This window comes from Dioscorea cayenensis, chromosome 6 (genome assembly GCF_009730915.1).
Source record: "Dioscorea cayenensis subsp. rotundata cultivar TDr96_F1 chromosome 6, TDr96_F1_v2_PseudoChromosome.rev07_lg8_w22 25.fasta, whole genome shotgun sequence".
Taxonomy (NCBI): domain Eukaryota; kingdom Viridiplantae; phylum Streptophyta; class Magnoliopsida; order Dioscoreales; family Dioscoreaceae; genus Dioscorea; species Dioscorea cayenensis.
This window is the reverse complement of record NC_052476.1, coordinates 16,263,802-16,282,549: the sequence shown is the minus strand read 5'-3', so window position 1 is coordinate 16,282,549 and position 18,748 is coordinate 16,263,802. Positions and strand designations below refer to the sequence as shown.

Genomic DNA, 18,748 nt, shown 5'->3' with positions numbered 1-18,748 from the left:
TGGGTCTTGAGGTCATCCGCAACTTAACCAGAACTCAGTCAAGTCAGCAGTCAGGGCTATGTTGCACTTATGTTACAACAGGAGTTGCAACAACTAATTTCAGAAGGTTTTTAAATTAGTAGCCACGGAGATTCTAAAAGAGGTATGTGCTATATTTGGGACGGTGAAGCGTTTATATAAGCTACCTTGCTCGTAGATTGTAAGTGCGACCGGAGCTAGAGAGAGTTGGTGCACAAGACAATCTGTAGACGGTAGTGATCTTTGTTTGTGAGCGTTGAGTGACAAGTGTTTGTACTCATGTATTTTCACCTCTTTTAGTGGATTATTTATCTCCGGGCTTAGCCCTCCAGATGTAAGCGAGTGGACGCCGAACTGGGTTACCAATCTTGTGTGTCTCCTTCTTGTTTGGTTTGTGTATGCTTGCATGAGTGTTTGAGTGTTCTCTAAAACCCACAAACCACATCAGCGGAACTAACAGTCATGATGTTGAAACAGGATTGCTCCATTCTTTTGGTTTTGTAGGTCACTCCAAATGCTCTTTTCCACAAGGATTTGGAAGAGGAATTCGGGTTTGAAATCCCTGATAATGAAGCTGATAAAATCAATTCAATCAAGTTAGCTGTTGACTTTATAGCATCTCATGTACAGTCTAAATAAGGCATTGTTATCATCATTTTTATTCTCTTCATTTTTCTCCGGTAAAAACTCTTGTTTGTTCTAGGAGTACTTTAAAACAAAATGAATGGGCACCGATTGATTGTGAAATTCTAAACATCCGGTCTCTTGAAGCTCCATTTGAGAGTTACCTAAGAAGTGTCGAAACATATATTAAGCTGTGTAGCTTTTGTCATGTTTTTAAACAACCGATGTTGAGAGATTTGTTCTTCATTGTTGTAGCTCCTGGTGCAAGTGCTTGCCAACTGGTGAGAATTCCTTATAACTTCTTATTAAAGGTCTTATATATATATATATATATATATCAGTTAATCTTATGCATATTTGATTTGATTTGATTTTACCAACCTTGAATTTCGGCTTTTTTTTTCTTATATGAAATTTGGGATTATTTAGAAAATATAGTTTTTTGTGAGTCTTGTTCCAAGTAAAATTGTATGATTTGGCTCAAATGTATGACTTTCGAATATGTTTTTTTTTTACATAATAGTAAATGATTGCTTCTGATAAATAGGTTATATATTTATGTTGTATGAGATTATGTTGTCTCAGTTTTTATTATTCCCAGTTGAAGTGGATTTTGAATTATAATTTAAAAGAAATTGTAAATATAAATATATAAAATGTTGGAGGAAGCTAAAATAACAAATGAAACTCATAAAACAAGACAAATAATACATTGAAATAGTTCCATTTAAATGTGGTTAAAGTTTATTGTTTGGGATTGGTTTTATTAGGGTTTTAAAAAAATAATTTTATAAAGGACATAAGAGAACCAATGCATAGATCAGTGAATTTGAGTCCTTCAATTTTAACTCACGATGCGTATGGATCCTCTATGGGAGATTTTTTCCAACTCATAATATGTATGGTCCCTTTGTGAAAGTTTTATGTGTAAGGTGCATTTTTTTTTCCTCTAGAATTGCACGGTAGAAAATTTATCTGCATAAAAATCACTTCCATATAGATTTCCTAAAAAAACATAGCTTTATGTAAACCTCTGAACACTTTCTATTTATTAAAAATGCACACCAACTACTCCATACATTATTGTTTATCTCAGGAAAATTATATATATATATATATAATTAATTTAAAACCACAATCCTTAAACAATTTTTTTTTCTATTTCTCTTTCAAAAATCTTTAAAATATTATGTATTTCTAAACATATTATTAATTTAAAATTATAATATCTTTTAAAAATTTAATTATTAATTTATAAATTGTTTTTAGGTCTCATTTAAAAGAAAACCATTAATATTTTAAATTTACATTTAACTATTTTGTATAAATAAAGATAAACTTTTTGAAATTGTTTCTATTTCCACCGTCTAATAATTGTTGTTAATTCATTGATTCTCTAATGATAGACTTAAATTTAATCCACATTAATTAATATCAGGTTTTGAAAATATTATAAAAAAATATTTAAATTTAATATTTAACAAAATAAATGAATTTTTAATTATTGCGATTCATTTAAAATTATCTTAAATATTTTGAATGTTAAAAAAAATTTATATTTAACAAGCTATATTACTATTTATTACTAAAATATATAAACCAATATCATGTAAGCCTTATGTTGCTCACATTTTGTCCACAATGGCTTGTATGAGAGAAAGAACATGGTACTTGCCTAGAAAAATAGTCATAGCCAACCCAAAATTTTTGTAATTTTTTTTTTTACATTTTTCATTATTTTTGAATTATTTTTTATAATTTTCTTTAAATAGATAAATAAAAATATGGCGCATGGCCTCGTCAACCAACACGTTTCGGCTAGGCCCACCTGTTTGGAGGTGTGCCTCAGGTCCAATCTTAGTTACCTTGGGATGACCAAGGTTGTCAGACCCGAACCGGCCCGGCCGGTTCAACCGGAAAAACTGGGAACCGGCCATGTGGCCGGCCCGGGTATACCCCATTGACCCGGGTATTAAAAAACCCGGTGTTAACCCGGTGACTCGAGCGGTTCAACCGGGAACCGGTTGACCCGGCCGGGTCAATCGGGTCACAATGTTTAATTTTTTTTTTTACAATATTTAATAATATATTATTATTTTTCATTAGAAACCACAAAATCGTGTATATTTATTAATATTAATTTATAATTTATAATCAATAAATAGCAATACAATATATATATATATATCATAAATATACCAACAAAAATTTACATTTAAATAAAATATATTAATGTGTTATGTAAATACTTTCTAAAAATTTAATTTATTAAGAAAATAAAACAATAAATGAGTGTAATTTTATTATAAAAATATAAAATTAAAGTATTCTAATTAAATAAAAAATATAAGAAAATTTAAAACAAAATAAAAACTCAATTGAGATATAAGAATTACTGAATTAAATTTCTTATTTATTTTAACAAAATCAACCAATAAATAAATAAATAACACCGAGAGAAGTTCGATAATTATATATCAATATATTAAATTTGTAAATATTTAAAAAATGTAAAAAATAAATGACATAATTAGAAAACTTTACTGTATATAAGGTCATTTATCAATTTAAATATCAAATTTGAGTAGGTTTTTATAATATAATTATGGATTTAATATTATATTTGCTCATTATTAATTATTATAATATTTTTTATATTTAATTATTGATCCCGGTTTGACCCCGATTTGACCCGGTCGAACCCATTGACCCCTGACCCCTGGGCTTAGCCGGGTCATTGTCCGGGCCGGGTCTGACAACCTTGGGGATGACTAGTGACCTGCCGGATTTGTAGAGCCAACTCGGTTTGGCATGCCAGCACTATTGGTCAAGTCAGTAATGGGTCATTCTTTGGCTGATTCAAGCCTGCTGATCCGACTCAATGGGCTCTGTTAATCAACTCATGCCTTTCTCTAGATGAAGCCATACTATAGCCTTTAGGTAAGTATTTTTCTTCATTATTTTACTATTTTCAACAGGAAACACCAATATTATAATTACTTCGGGTAAATTTTTTGATAGGGCATCAAACTATTGCACTTTTTCATTTTAGTGTCTAAACTTTCAATTTGAATCAAAATGATTACTCAACTTCAATTTCGTTTCACCAAAGGATCATCCGATAGATTCTAGCTTATTTTTTATAATGTAATGTCAGAAATTTTCTATTAACAGGTGAGATAGAATTATCAGCTGAATAGAAAGCGTATCATATAGATGATGGCAGAGACTTTCGGACATATATATCATGAAAAATAAACTAGAATCTCTTAGATAATCATTCGGTGAAATATAATTGAAGTTGAGCAACCATTTTGATTCAAATTGAAATTTAGACTCTAAAATGAAAAAAGGGCCATAATTTGGTAGCCTATCAAAAATTTACCCCAAATACTTCACACTTACTTTTATTAATGTGAATGACTTATTTTTAAGTTAATAATTCTTATGATTTACTAGATGCTAATATTTTTCTAATGAAATATTTAATTTTTAGGAAAATTTTAAAAAGTGAATCTATTTTTTGTGAATTTTATATAACTAAGAGGAGATTGTTTTATTTTCACATTTTATTAGTAGATATATTACTGTATTACCTAATGGATATATGTACATATATATATATATACACGGAAGACCATGAAAATATTTTGAGTTTATTTAATAGGTTGTTTTTCTTAATGTCCTAAGGTTATTATTATTTTTTTTCAATTCTAATATAAGAAAACCCAGTTCCTATCTATGTAATAGTGTGATGTATTTGTTAAAAAAAGGAAAAAAAAATGATGTTTCAGTGGAAACATATAGTATACTTTGATCAACAACCATTGAACAAAGAGGTATCCATGAAATATAGTAAATGTTTTATGTATATATATATATATATGCATAAGGATATACATACATACATATACTCATTGATATTTTTATAGGTATATTAACGAAGTGTTAATAAATATGTAGAAATGTGTATTACATATATATATTAAAAGAAAATTTAAAAATTTTATCTATTTGTTCAATTGTCTTAAAAATTTAGGTATAATACTCTAATTGGTCCCTCTATTTTTCTCTAGTTAGGTCATTTTTAAAAGTAGAGGGACTAGTTGGGAGTATTTCTAACTAAGTGGGCACATTTTCAGAAGTAGAAGGATTAGTCTGGAGCATTTAAGAGTAGAGGGATCAAAAGGGAAGAGAGAAAAAAGTACAGGGACTATTTTTATGATTATATAAAAAATTTATATAATTTTGTTTAGCTAAGTCATTTTGAAGACACATTAACCTTACAAATATCTACTAGTGAAAGTTGTTATATGCATATAGTGATAGAGAACTATCGTAATTGTAATGTACAATAATGTGATTAGATGTCATTTGTGTGAGTAATGACTCAATAAGTGTTTTTATGGGAGGGATTAGAGGTGGCCATAGGTTGGTTAACAGGGCCCGCCAAGATTGACCCGGCAGTTCTGGGCCGGCTTTTTGACGGACTTGGAGCCGGTCCGTCCCATCTTCTAACCTGTTGGGCCGGTTTAGAAGGCAGACCTGGCGGGGCCGGGTCACACCTAAAGGTGACTCGTACTCGATCCGGCCCTCCTCCCATAACCGTGAGGCAGTGCTAGAACCCGCCTATTCCTGGAATGGCCCACTGAGTATTATTAATTTTAATAATTTGGTATTTTAAAATATTAAAACTGATATAAAATGTTATGGGCTAGTTGTGAACCTATCACTTGTTTTTTTATAGGAAGTTATCATGTTAATTTTTTTAAAAGATTAGCCGATGAGGACTAAAGTTACATATCATATGAGTAATTTATTATTTATATAATTTACTAAAAAGCCACCATAAACAACTTGTAGCCCGTGTGGTAAAAATTGTGTTGAATGTCTTTGGTGTCATGAGTTCAAAACTTCCCAAACATATAACTTTTAATTTAGTTAAATGCAAGTTATTCAAGATAATTTCAAATAAATCATGATAAATAAAATTTTAAATTTTAAATTTTAATTTATTTTGTTAAATGCAATTTATTCTTACTTATGAAAATGATAAATCAATAAAGAATTTATAATATTAATGATTTTTAATGAATATTTAAATCATAATTTAAATTTCGGTCTTTGAAATATCTTGTTAATGAAAATAAATAATTTGTAAGTTACATTGGAGCGAAAATTATGTTATTAATTTAACAAAATTTTAAGTTAATTATTTATTCAACAAACTTTTAGTGAATATTATGATTTTAAGTAAATAACATGTTAAGAATTACACAAGATTTTAAAAATTTTACCCAAAAAATACACAAAAATGTGTAGAAAAGATTATAATTTTAAATTAACAATATGGTTATACAATTACACATCATTAACATCATATTTTTTTTTATTTATTTAAAATAATATTAACGGATGTGAGTAATACATATAACAATAATTTATTATAATGTTAAGTAACACACAAAAATGTGAATAATACCTATTTTTATAATAATTGATAAAAATAATTAAAGTAAATAACTTGGCACTAAATGCAAAATAATGGGATGTAAAGGGGTATGTATAGATTAAAAAGAAAATAAAAAATAATTTGAAATTCTTTTTAAAAATATGTATTTTGGTTTTTGGTTTTCTTAATTTATAAGAAAAAATGGTTTAGTGGAATCGTTAAGATGTTTGATGGGGAAAAGGAGGTCCTTGGTGGATGTGTTAAGGGTTTTTTTTGTTTTAAAAATAATAAAAACTGGTCCAATACCATGAGTCAACCCGCCGAGTTGGGCCGGGTTGACCCGGTCGGCCGGTTGAGATACCCCAACCTGTAACTGGATCCGCTACAGTGCGGGTCGGTTATCGGTTACCGGCCCTGTACGCCAGTTCAGCTGAACTAGTGGGTTTGGACATGCCGTTTCAGTCGGATGAGCCAAAAAGTCATCCTGTGGCCCCTCTAGGAGGGATACATCACCTCCAATAAAGAATCTATCCAGTACTAGTAAATAGTACTTGTACCTGGAACATTGCGAAAACAATATTACTACAATACTTTAACGCAGGAATACGACACAGCACCTTGCCCATGCATTGATTTTGTTTCAAAAAAATTCTTTTTTGCATCCATCCTTGTTCGGATAATATAATTTTCTCTTATATTATTATAGTTTTAAAATTTTGAAGAATTTTTGCTTTCAAAATATTGCAAGGTATTTTAACTACAATAATGTAGTTGGAGTTTATTTGATATTATAGAGTTTAAATTATTAAATATAAAATTCATTGAAATGTTTGAGGATACTAAAATTTCCACCAGAATACATTCCGATATTAAAGCATTTAGCTCAACTTTTAAACCCTCAACTTATGATAATTTAAGCAAACATATTTTTCCAAAGGTACTAAAGAAAAATGCAAGGATTAGAAATGAGCGAAGATGAATGAGGATGAAGAAGACGGCTGGGCCTTCCCACTGTTGGACGACGAGGATGATGAGGATGAAGAAGACGACAATCAGTCTGCTCTGGCGTCATGGTTATACACACGTCTTGTGTTCAATGCCGACGGGGAAGCCATCTACAAGCCTGTAGAGTTCCCTTGACACCGGATGGGTAAAAGGGGTAGCGATTGGAACATCAAAATGGGGGTAGAGCGATGCTCCCACTTCGAGACCCCGGTAGTAGCGGCATAGTTGGCGTTTCGTAGTCTTGGTGAAATATTGACAGTGGTCGAGCGTTGCTCTCATGTTGGTGCCCCGGTATCAGCGGTGATATCGACGTCTCATAGTCATTGTGAAACTACGACGGTGGTCGAGCATTGCTCCCACGTCGAAGCCCTGGTAGCGGCGGCGTTGTCTGCGTCTCGTAGTTATTATGAAACAATGATGGTGGTCGAGTATTGCTCCCACATCGAAGCCCCGGTAGCGGCGGCGTTGTCGACGGCTCGTAGTCATTGTGAAACAACAACGGGGGTAGAGCGTTGCTCCCATGACAGAACCCCGTTAGCTATAGTGATATCGGTGTCTCGTGGTCTCTGTGTTACAACGATGGGTCAAGCGTGGCTCCCATGTTGGAGCCCTGGGGGCGGCGGCGTTGTTGGCATCTTATTGCCATGGCGCAACATCGACGGTGGTTGAGCGTTGCTCCCACGTCAAAACCCAGGTTGCGACGGCGTTGAGGGTGTCTCATAGTTATGGCAAAACAACGATGGTGGTTGAGCGTCGCTCCCACGTTAGGACTCTGCCAATTGTGGTGTTGAGGGCACCTCGTGGTTATGGCGTAACAACGATGGGGTAGAGCATTGCTCCCACGTCAGGACTGCTGCTATGGTATGACTCCAGCAGCGGTGGGGACCGCCAAGACTGGTGGTTGTGAGTGGCTTTCAAGATCCCGGTTGCCGTTATGGGGGACCGTTGGTCAACCGGAAAGACTGGAATGGACCGACGGTCCAAGTTAAGGACAGTGTTGACGGCCTTGGAGGTCCTGCAAGATGTGATGGATCGAGGTTGTTGGGCTCGAGGTAGAGACTTGTGGACCAATGGGTCGCCCACTCGGGGACGATGCATGAACCAGGGGACAAGGATGCCTATCAAGAAAGGACATATGGCGACCATCAGAGTCTTGTTAACTTTTCTCCACACGTTTTGACGCATAAGTGGCAATTTCCTATAGTAGCTATTGAAAAGTCAGGGTATTCCGAGGTTGGGAAGGCATGTATGCACATTGAACCGGCTTTGCTAGCCCATCTCTTCCTGGGTTGGTCGTGGAATTTCTGAATTTGGTAATTGGGTCGAATGGGCTAGGTTTAATGGAGACTGACCCTCAGTTCGAGAGCGGTGAAATGGCGGATCCATGGGTGCTATGTGTATTGCCCATAAATCTGGATGATTGGCTTGGTAGTGGACCTGATCAAGTTTGCGGGAATGATTTAGCAAACATGGATGATGCGCAAGATGGTCGCTCCACGAACGTCAATTTGGATTCTTTGTTGGGTCCATCAATCAATGTTTCTGATAGCTCATTCTTGCCGCCAATTGCTCCTCGCTATCATTCTTTGGTGTGCTTTGGTCTTACTTTGGAGGAGGAGGCTCGGGATAAATTCAGTAGTCAGAAGTTACGCGGAGGGGAGGACCCATTGCAGTTGCAAGGCTAGTGGTTCGCTATCTTCTCTCCAGCCTGTTGGAGTAGCTTCTGCCGGTTTATCTTTTTTGTTTTCTTTGTTGTTCCCTGTCTTTGTCCACGTCTAGTGTATTTTTTTGTATTCGACTCTTTTTCTTTTTAATACAAGTGGTTTATCCACCTTTTTAAAAAAATAAATAAATAAATAAAATAAAGCATTTATGATATAATTATGTTGGAAAATTTTTTTAACAAAAATGTTTTGTTTTTTTGGTAATATGATTTTTATATCATTTTTTTATTGGCGTAATGTTTTTCTGAAAAAAATATTACATTATTTGTTAGTAATATGTTTATAATATTGTTCTTTATTGGCATAACGTTTCTGAAAAATATTACATAATAAATTCCAATAATAGGAAATGGATTACCAATAGAATTTCTATTGGAATCTTTTTATTTTAAATGGATTCCACATGCATTTAAATAAAAGACAACATAAAAATATTCTATTGGATTCTTAAAAACAACACTTTTAATTGCAGAATTTTTCAACAGAGTTTTTCTATTTTCTATTAAAAAAATATTCTTGAAGAAATTTCAATTTTTTGGAAAAAATAATTGTGTTATGAAAAAAATTTAAAAATCATTATATTTCATATAAAAAGACATATTTATCCCCTAAACTATATGCAGCCTTTTTATAATATTAGAGTATATATATGTATATATAACATCACATATACGAGGGTTATTTTTTTATTAGGGTACCTTATTATGCCCGTGCTTCATTTTGAGCACCTTTTTTCAATTCGTATCAAAATGAGCACTTGAATTTAATTTGCTTTCACAGGGAGGGCACTGATGCTATTCCGGTGATTAAATGCTGACGTGTCCACCGGAGATCTCACGTGGACTCTAAATTTCTACATCACTTGCGCACGTGGACAACTTATCCACCTCATCAAAAAAACGCCACGTCAGCCCAAGCCCCTTCTTCTGTCCTTCGATTTCTTCTCCATCTTCGTGTTAGCAGAGAGATAGCTCCCCTTGTTTGTCCTAACTATCTCCTGTCATCCACCCTCTTCTCCTCCTTGTTTGCCAAGAAAGAGTAGAGTTCCAATAGAAAGTAGACGGTGAAAAACCAGGAAAACAGACCACCTCTAGAGTGCTCGCTAAGTGACTGAAGAGGCCCATATTCAGAGCGTTTTATCAGGAAGGCATGGAAGTTGAGTGGGTGATAAGGCCACCCAACGCAGAAGCGCCAATTTATAGTAATACATTGCATTATTTTTGTTCCAATTTTGCATCTCCACTAGTTTAAGGTTTTTCAAGTTGAATAGTTTATAGTTAATTAGGTTTTTTATATGTTGAAGTCTAAGGATTCTGTCTCTTTGGTTTAACAAAAATCTTTTTTAGCACTTTTGGGTTTTTAGGTTTTTCATGACATGGGATTAACTATTTCACAATTTGGGCTTTTTTTCAGCACCTAGTAGTGACTATTTCACAATTAAATTGTATTATACACATGGTGAAAGCACACAAATCGATGGCTAGAGTTTCTTTGGTTTTCTTTGATTATTGTTGTCACGATAAGATTTCCAGATTAGAGATTTTAAATATGGCAAAGGAGATGAATGTGGAAGTAGACAGGACTACAATTTGGTGGTTGGATTGTGGAGATTGTCATGTGGGTATGAGAGAGATAATCAATGATGGAGATGCTTTGGACTTGGCTGCAAATGTTAGTGACAAAAGGGTAGTAAATGTATTTGCTAAGGTTTCTAAGTTAGTTACAAGAGATAATGATGATGGTGAGCAAGGTTATGAAAATATAGATGGTGAGCAGGTTCAAGCAATGGGAGAAAATACTGATGCGGCAAGTCATGGACAACGAAAGGAAGGGGATGATGATGGGAGTGAGTTGGAAGATTCTAAATATAGTTTCAAAAGTGATGAAATGGTCAATGATTGTGCAGAGGGTCATAGGAAGGTTACAGAGAAATGTATTTAAGATCAAAATAATGCAATGAATGAAACTGATTCTGAATGTGATGGATCTGGTGGGTTGCAATCATGTTTTGAGACAAATGAAGAAGGATATGGCCCAGAAAAGCCCAAGTATTCAGATTTTCATGCTGAATTGGATATGAATGACCCACATTTTGAGATTGGAATGAAGTTTAGCAGTTTTAATCAATTCAAGGAGGCTGTTAGGAACTATGGAATTAAGAATAGGTACGTAATGAATTTAAGGCCCAGTAACAAGAAGAGGTACAAGGCTATTTGCAAGAAAGGATGTCCTTTCTATTTATGGGCAGCTCCTATGATTAAAGACCACAACACTATACAAATAAAATCTGGAATCCTCAAACATGAGTGCACTAGGGATAACAATGTGAGGCATGTTAGTGCAAAATGGGTTGTTGAAAATTATTTAGATCAATTCAGGGTAGATCCAGGATGGTCAGTAGCAAGCATCATGCAAACTGTGAAGAAAAAACAGCAAGTTAACATTACAAGACTAAAGGCTTGGAAGGCAAAAAGTATTGCAAAAAGGTTAAGTAAATTTGTAACTCTTCTATTAAGATGTTTTCAATTACTTCGGTGGAATGAATGGCTATTATTTATTTTTTATTGTGTAATACAACATTTTGATATCTTGATTTTTATGATCTTTTGTTTAATTTATGATGTAGCTTATTGGATGGTGATGAATGTGAGCAGATCAAGAGTTTATATGATTATAGGCTTGAAATCCTGCGGACAAATCCAGGCTCCACTGTAATGTTCAAGTGTAGTAAAGGCATATTTTGAGGTATGTACCTTTGCTTGGGTCCATTGAAGGCAGGTTTCATGGCAAGATGCAGGCCGATTATTTCTATAGATGGTTGCTGGCTCAAGGGACAGTTTGGAGGACAACTCCTCTCAGCTGTGGGAGTAGATGCAAATGATTGCATCTATCCCATAGCATGGGCTGTGGTGGATAAAGAAAACTATGAAAACTGGAGATGGTTCCTAGAGCTACTGGCAGCAGATTTGTTAATAACGGCCATGGATTTGCTTTTATGAGTGATAGACAAAAGGTATCAAGACTAGTTATAGTGATGAAGGGAATGTTTGAAAAAAGATGCTACTCTTGGATATTTCTTGTTATGACATCATGAAATTATGTTCTAAGGATGTACTCAGAGCCTAATGGCAATTTTGTTGTGATATGGTGATATTATGTTCTAAGGTTGTATTCGAGCCACAGGCAATTTTGTTATAACAAGCTAAATGAATGAATTATAAATGCTAGTTCCCATAATTGTGTCTCACACTTGATTTCCTTGTCTCCAAAACAAATGTAATGTATAACTGGTTTGAATATATGACTGTGTATACTGCACATATTATGTAAATGTCATATACCTGCATATAGCCAGGTAACTTTGTCCAATTATTGTCAATGCCAATGGTTAACCTTTGCCCAGACTTTCACATTGATTCACTTGAAGTTTAAGACATTGATTATACTTTGTAATTATAAATGATTACACTCATAATGGTAGATAAACTTCGTGATAAATTTGTCAGCAGAACTTTTACAATTATGATATTTTCTGTGTCCAAATTTTATTTGTCCATTTACATGATAAGAAGAGGGAGATAAATCAAAGGCTCTCTTGGAGAAGAACGGGGAGATCGCTCAGTCTAAATTATGAACAAGTGGCTCTAGATACATAGGCCTCTTCAGTCTCTTGGCGAGCGCTCTGGAGGTGGTCTATTTCCCTAGTTTCTCACCGTCTACTTTCTCTGGGTACTTTGCTCTCTCTTGGCAAACAAGGAGGAGAAGAAGGTGGACAACAGGAGAAAGTTAGGGCAAACAAGGGGAGCTATGCTTTCTCTCCGAACGTGAAGAAAGAGAAGTCAAAAGGGAGAAGAAGACTGACGTGGCGTTTTTTTGATGAGGTGGATAAGTTGTCCACGTGGCCATTCCACGTGCGCAAGTGATGTGGAAATTTGGAGTCCACGTGAGATCTCCGGTGGACACGTCAGCATTTAATCACCTGATAGCATCAGTGCCCTCCCTATGAAAGCAAATTAAATTCAAGTGCTCATTTAGATATGAATTAAAAAAAGGTGCTCAAAATGAAGCATGGGCATAGTAAGGTACCCTACTAAAAAAATAACCCATATATGAAGACTTCAAAATTCAAGATCAAATTTCTTTCAAAATTTTGCCTCGATTTCTTATTGTTGATTTGCCCCACCCTGAATTTTATTATTCTCCACAGTAGAGATACAACCATAAAATATAAATAAGAGTTTAATTTATTTTAACAATACAAGTGTAGGTAGTTTCAAATTTTTTTTTTAATAGCTCATCCAAAATGTATCAAGAATCATATTAATATAATGATGCTAGTTGTTACACCACCACAAAATAATAATAATAATAATAATAATAATAATAATAATATATTATATTGTCAGTTATTATATCTTTTAAGGGAAATTGAGATTATTTGATAAAATTGGGTTAATAAGACCTCAGTGTCATGTAAAAACTGTGTAATTTAGTGTTTTGTCTTGTGTATTTGTAGAAGGTTGGTTTGGTCATATGATTTTTTTATATTGTTTTATTTTAAAGCTTTTAATGCATCCATTATGCATTATTGATCGCATGAAGTAAAATTTCTTCTTTGAATATTATTTATTTTAACTGAAATAATCTCAATGGAGCAAATTTAATGTTTTAGCTTTTAACAATTATTAAATGTAAACTTCAATGAGATGTTAGAGGTTACCAAAGATGGAGCTTAAACATCATATTCTTGACAAAATATAATAACCTGCAAATACTATATCATTATAAACTTTGATCTTAAATTTGATTTGTGTTGGATCACTGAAGCAGATGAATAATAAAAGTATTATATGTTTGGCACATGTGCCAGGGATTAAGCATTTCAATAGTACATTTCTAAAATGGATTAAAATATTTAAATATTTTAAAAGTATAATAAAAATATACATTTAACCAAGTAAGGTGACTGAAGCATACTTAAGATCAGAAGATTTAATTAAAAGAATGTATTTGATGGAGCAAAAACCAAAAGTTGCATGTGTTTTGTATGTATTGTTTTGGGAAAATTACAGATATGGGCATGGAAAAAATTCAAATTACAGTTATGCTTTTGAAAAATATTATTGAAAACTTCTCGATTTACAATTTCTATGTACCTATATTCCTTCCATCCAACAACTTAAAAGATAAAAGATAAAAATTTATTCGGTCTAACATAAGATTTCTTGTTGAACACATTACGTGGATAATGGATATGTAATGCATTTATTTATTTATTTATTTATTATTATTATTATTAATTTATTTTTGCTCAAATGAATAGGTTAAATGTTAGAGCCGTACCAACGACCTTTGGGTCAATTGGCATGGGTCTCTTGCGTAAGGTGTTCGTTTCGGGGAGGACACTATCCTGGGTTCTGGTGCTTGTCGTCTTTCTCAAAAAAAAAAAAATGTTAGAGTCGTGAGCACGCTTGAAAATTGATTGGCAGTGTCTGTGGTCCGGAATGGGATCCGGCGCTCTGCTCCACTTCCGGGAACATCTTGATCAAGGGAGGGACTGTGGCGAACGCTCATCACAAGGAGGTCGCCGATGTCTATATCTAGGATGGAGTCATCGCCCCAGTTAGGTCCAATATCATTTGTGAGATTGAGTTTCTCTTCTGTGTCCCTTTCTAACCAAATGATTTCTATGGTTTTCAATCAGTCATAAACCTTTTTCATAATTTTTTTTACTGCCAAGAATTAGAAATATGTGTAGATTTCTGTTGTGCCATATTTGATAAAGCTTGAGACTTAGTGTATTTTGTAGTTTAAGCTGTGTCCCTTTATGATTTCTATTTTACTTTTTTATCTTGCCAAGGTTCTATGATTTTTGGGTCTGTGCTTGCGCTTTCCTAATTCAAATGCTTTACTGTCTTATGGGGCACCAGTAAATATTTTATTGAAAGACTTATAGAGAGGCATCGACTCTAAATTTGTGAAATTGTTGACCTTGGATGTCTTATGAGAGATATTGAATGAAAGCATTATTTTAGACTTTACTAAAATGATTAACTAGCCAACAATTTTATTTTCTAAATATGACAAGTGACCAAACCATGTAATTTTTACATAGCATGCCTTTTAGGACAAAAATCTTAGTAGAACCAAATGTGAAAATTGATTGTTCGGCTTGTGCGCATTCACCTAATAGAGCCAAAATTTCTTGTTGAACACATTATGTAGCTAATCATTTGAAATGCAATTGATTGTTTTGCTACAAATCCGCTTCCATAACTAAGGGCCCATTTTGTCACCATTATGTTCGGCGTAATTTAAACCATAACCAATAAAAATTCCCATAAGTTACCTTTCACAGTGGCACTAGTACTATTAAACCAAAGGGCCATCATTTATAATGTAATTATATTTAAAACTTGGGCTTTTGATTAAAATGTAACTATATTTAAAACTTTTAGCATATTGTTTCTGTTGGCTGTGTGTCTCTAACGTAATTCTTCGTTGGTGTAGCATTTGTAAAATTATTGTCATAAATTTTACTAGAGATTTTCTAAAAAATATTCATAGGGATTTCTATTGAAATTTCTTATGTAAGTTCCGTTTTTTTGGGAATGAGATGAAAAGTTCCCCTTGAATTCATTGCTAGAAATCTCCAAAAACACTCTATTGGGAATAAGATGAAAAATTCCCTTGGAATTATTTTTTGATGGAATGATACAGAAATTTTAAAAGATGTTGGAAAAACTATTTGTTAGTGCAACCGCACTATTTATTGGCATGATTTGACACTTAGACCAAGTGACGTGGCAACTAAGGTGACAAAGCATAATTGATGATGTGGCAAGAATTGTGACATGGCAAGGAGACTTGGAGTGCAAGGCAAACATCTTGAAGATCTTGGTGGAGCTATTTTTAACATGGAGGCAAATATCTTGAAGATTATGGTGAAGCTATCTTAAAGATCTTGGTGGAGTTATTTTTGGTAATGCATTACAACTTGAAGACAAGATCATATCATAACCATACTTAGAGAGATATGATTGAAGACTAAATATGGTGGAGCTTATTTGAAGAATTATCTATTCATGGTATGAACGAAGGAGATATGATTTGAGAAATCCTTGATGATTGAATTGATTGATTGAAGATCTATTGAAGGTAAGATTTGAGGACCAAACTTGGGTGAATTGAAGATCAAGTTTGGAGAATCTTTGAAGACCAAATTTAGGTGGATTGAAGACTAAGTTTGGCAAGTTTCGTGAAGACGCACAAGGACGTGCGCCCCTTGCGAGGGGACTACATGATGAGGAACTGAGGAGGTAGGCTAGTTGCCGGCAGTCAGGATCGGGATATTTGGCTGCATCGACTCGGACTAAGCATGACAAGGAGGTTGATGGGTCTTGAGGTCATCCGCAACGTAACCAGAACTCAATCAAGTCAGCAGTCAGGGCCATGTTGCAACTTATGTTACAACAGGAGTTGTAACAGCTAATTTCGGAAGGTTTTTAAATTAGTAGCCGTGGGGATTCTAAAAGAGGTATGTGCTATATTTAGGACACTGAGGCGTCTATATAAGCTACCTTGCTCGTAGATTGTATGTGTGACTCTTGAGTAACTCTTGGAGGAGAGTGTGTGAGCACCAGACAATCTAGAGAGGGTAGTGATCTTTATTGTTGAGAGTGTGAGTGACAAGTGTTTGTACTCATCTATTTTTACCTCTTTTAGTGGATTTTTTATCTCCGGGCTTGGCCCCCCAGACGTAGGCGAGTGGATGCCAAACTGGGTTACCAACGTTGTGTGTCTCCTTGTGTTTGTTTGTGTGCTCTTTCTTTATTGGTTTGTGTGAGACTTCTATGAGTGCTTAAGTGTTACCTAATACCCACAAGTTCAAGTATAATGCAACATGTGAGTGTGCCAAGAAAGCTTGGGAGATTCTTCAAACCATACATGAAGGTACCAACTTGGTAAGAGAATCCAAACTTCAAATGTTAACAACTATGTTCGAAAATCTCAGGATGGGAGAAGATGAGACGATAGCCATGTTCAATGCCAAATTGATGGACATTGCAATCAAGCCTACCAGCTTGGCAAGGAGTACTCGGATAAAAAGCTAGTTCGGAAGACTCTTAGATCACTCCCAAGAAGATATGATGCAAAAATCTTGGCAATAGAAGAAGCAAGAGATATTTCAACTATGAAACTGGATGAGTCGATGGGGGTCTTTGCAAGCTTATGAGATGAACCTTAATCCCGAAAGAAGAATAGAAGATATAGCCTTGAAGGTTGAAGCTAATAAAAACATGAAGAGTTACAACAGTCGTTATAAGTAAGATGAAGAGGATAGAGGATAGAGAAATTGTTGTTTTGTCAAAAAAGATGCATGACATGCTCAGAAGAAACAAGACACAAGGCAAGAAATTTCAAAGAAAAGATGGTCTAAATAAAGAAAAGGAAGAAGTCGAAGATCATCACAAAAAGGAAGAAATTGAAGATCGCCTCATGAAGATCAAGTGTAGAGAATGTGGAGGCTTTGGGGCACTATCAAGCCAATTGTGCTAATACTTCGAAAGAAAGGAAAATCATCGAATGCTAGATGGAGTGATGGCTCGAGATGGTAATCGTGAGAAGACGATGAAGGAAGTCCGAGCAACATTCATATGTCCTTTCCTGCTGTGATGAATGGATCCACGCCTGTTGCAGAATATGTTGCAACATCAGCTATAACATCCACTGAAATTGACAGTAAGTACAATGAGGTAACAGAAAATGATCTTCTCACAAGCTATAAACTCATAATGAACAGATTTAATGATATGATGTTGCAATACTGAGAAGACCTTGGGCTCCATGAACAAGGGTATTGCCAAGCTTGACGAGATTCTATCAGTTGGAAGAACTAGTAAAGCCCGACATGGTATTGGGTATATTGGAGAAAGCTCAAGTGTCAAGACAGAAGGTTCAGGAGTTGTGTTTGTCAAGTCAACTGACCAACAAAACAATAAAGAAAAGCAAGTCAAAGTAAGGAAAGAACCAAAAAGAAAAGTGCCTATATGCTTTCATTGTGGAGAGACTGGCCACATAAGACCCAAGTGCATCAAATTAAAAGAAGACTTGAAAAGTGGAAGAATAGTTGGACATGCATAAGCCATTATCAAAAGGAAAGTCAGAGGGAAGACCATAGTAATCAAGAAATTATGGATCCAAAAGGACAAAAAGCCAAGAGAAGATGTAGAGGTCTCCAATTCTGATCTGAAGATGGTGAAAAGTTCGACAGCTACAACATTATGTTACAATCAAAGAAAGTGTTGACTGTGGTCCTATGAAGTCAACAAGCAAAAACATTCCAACGAAAGTGAAAATCTCTTGATGTCTCTCAAAAGTTTTATAAAAATCAAAAACAGGGGAAATGAAAAGGAGGGAAAATAAAAATATATATATTCAGAGAGGGATGAAATGAGATATGAAATATGAAAGGGTGTCTTGAAGTTATAACTAATTAAAAGGGGCATAAAAACCCTAAAATCCCAATTTGTTTCCACTGCATTGTTTTTGAAATCGAGAAAGAGAAGAAGAATAAGACGAGGACGATGTGAGAAAAGATGAGGGACAAAGAGGATGGCTCACCGCGTGCTCTAGCGACCCCACAAGAAATCGCTGCCCGAATTGGGGAAGTATGGATGAGAGAGACCTATTCTGGTGGGAGTCCATCAAGACGAGAAGAACCAGAAGATTTGTCAAAAGCTACTCGCTCCTTTTTGTCTCTCCCTCGATGTTGGCAGAGTAGTAGATGCAGGAACATCTTCACAGGATGTGTCCACGTGTTAGAGGCACAGTAGATGATCTCCCTAAGATGGGTGCGATGAGTCATTCCGTGAGCTTATGTTCATAGAACAAAAAGAAGATGAACAGAGGGCTCCACTCATCT

The 18,748-nt window shown here is 34.6% G+C and overlaps 1 protein-coding gene across 1 annotated transcript; it reads left to right on the top strand.

Moving 5' to 3' along the window:
• Window positions 1-10,779: 10,779 nt before the first annotated feature.
• LOC120263176 lies at window positions 10,780-11,822 on the top strand. The gene is made up of 3 exons (XM_039271065.1): window positions 10,780-11,309; window positions 11,450-11,534; window positions 11,598-11,822. Exons 1-3 carry the CDS (start codon window positions 10,780-10,782, stop codon window positions 11,820-11,822), a joined length of 840 nt encoding a protein of 279 aa, XP_039126999.1.
• Window positions 11,823-18,748: the final 6,926 nt, after the last annotated feature.

Bases quoted from the DNA above. Each gene is read 5' to 3' on its own strand.
- LOC120263176 (XM_039271065.1), top strand. From the start codon at position 10,780: ATGAATGAAACTGATTCTGAATGTGATGGATCTGGTGGGTTGCAATCA. The intron at 11,310-11,449 runs GTTAAGTAAATT...TTTATGATGTAG, and splicing joins GCAAAAAGTATTGCAAAAAG to CTTATTGGATGGTGATGAAT. The intron at 11,535-11,597 runs GTAATGTTCAAG...GGTCCATTGAAG, and splicing joins GGACAAATCCAGGCTCCACT to GCAGGTTTCATGGCAAGATG.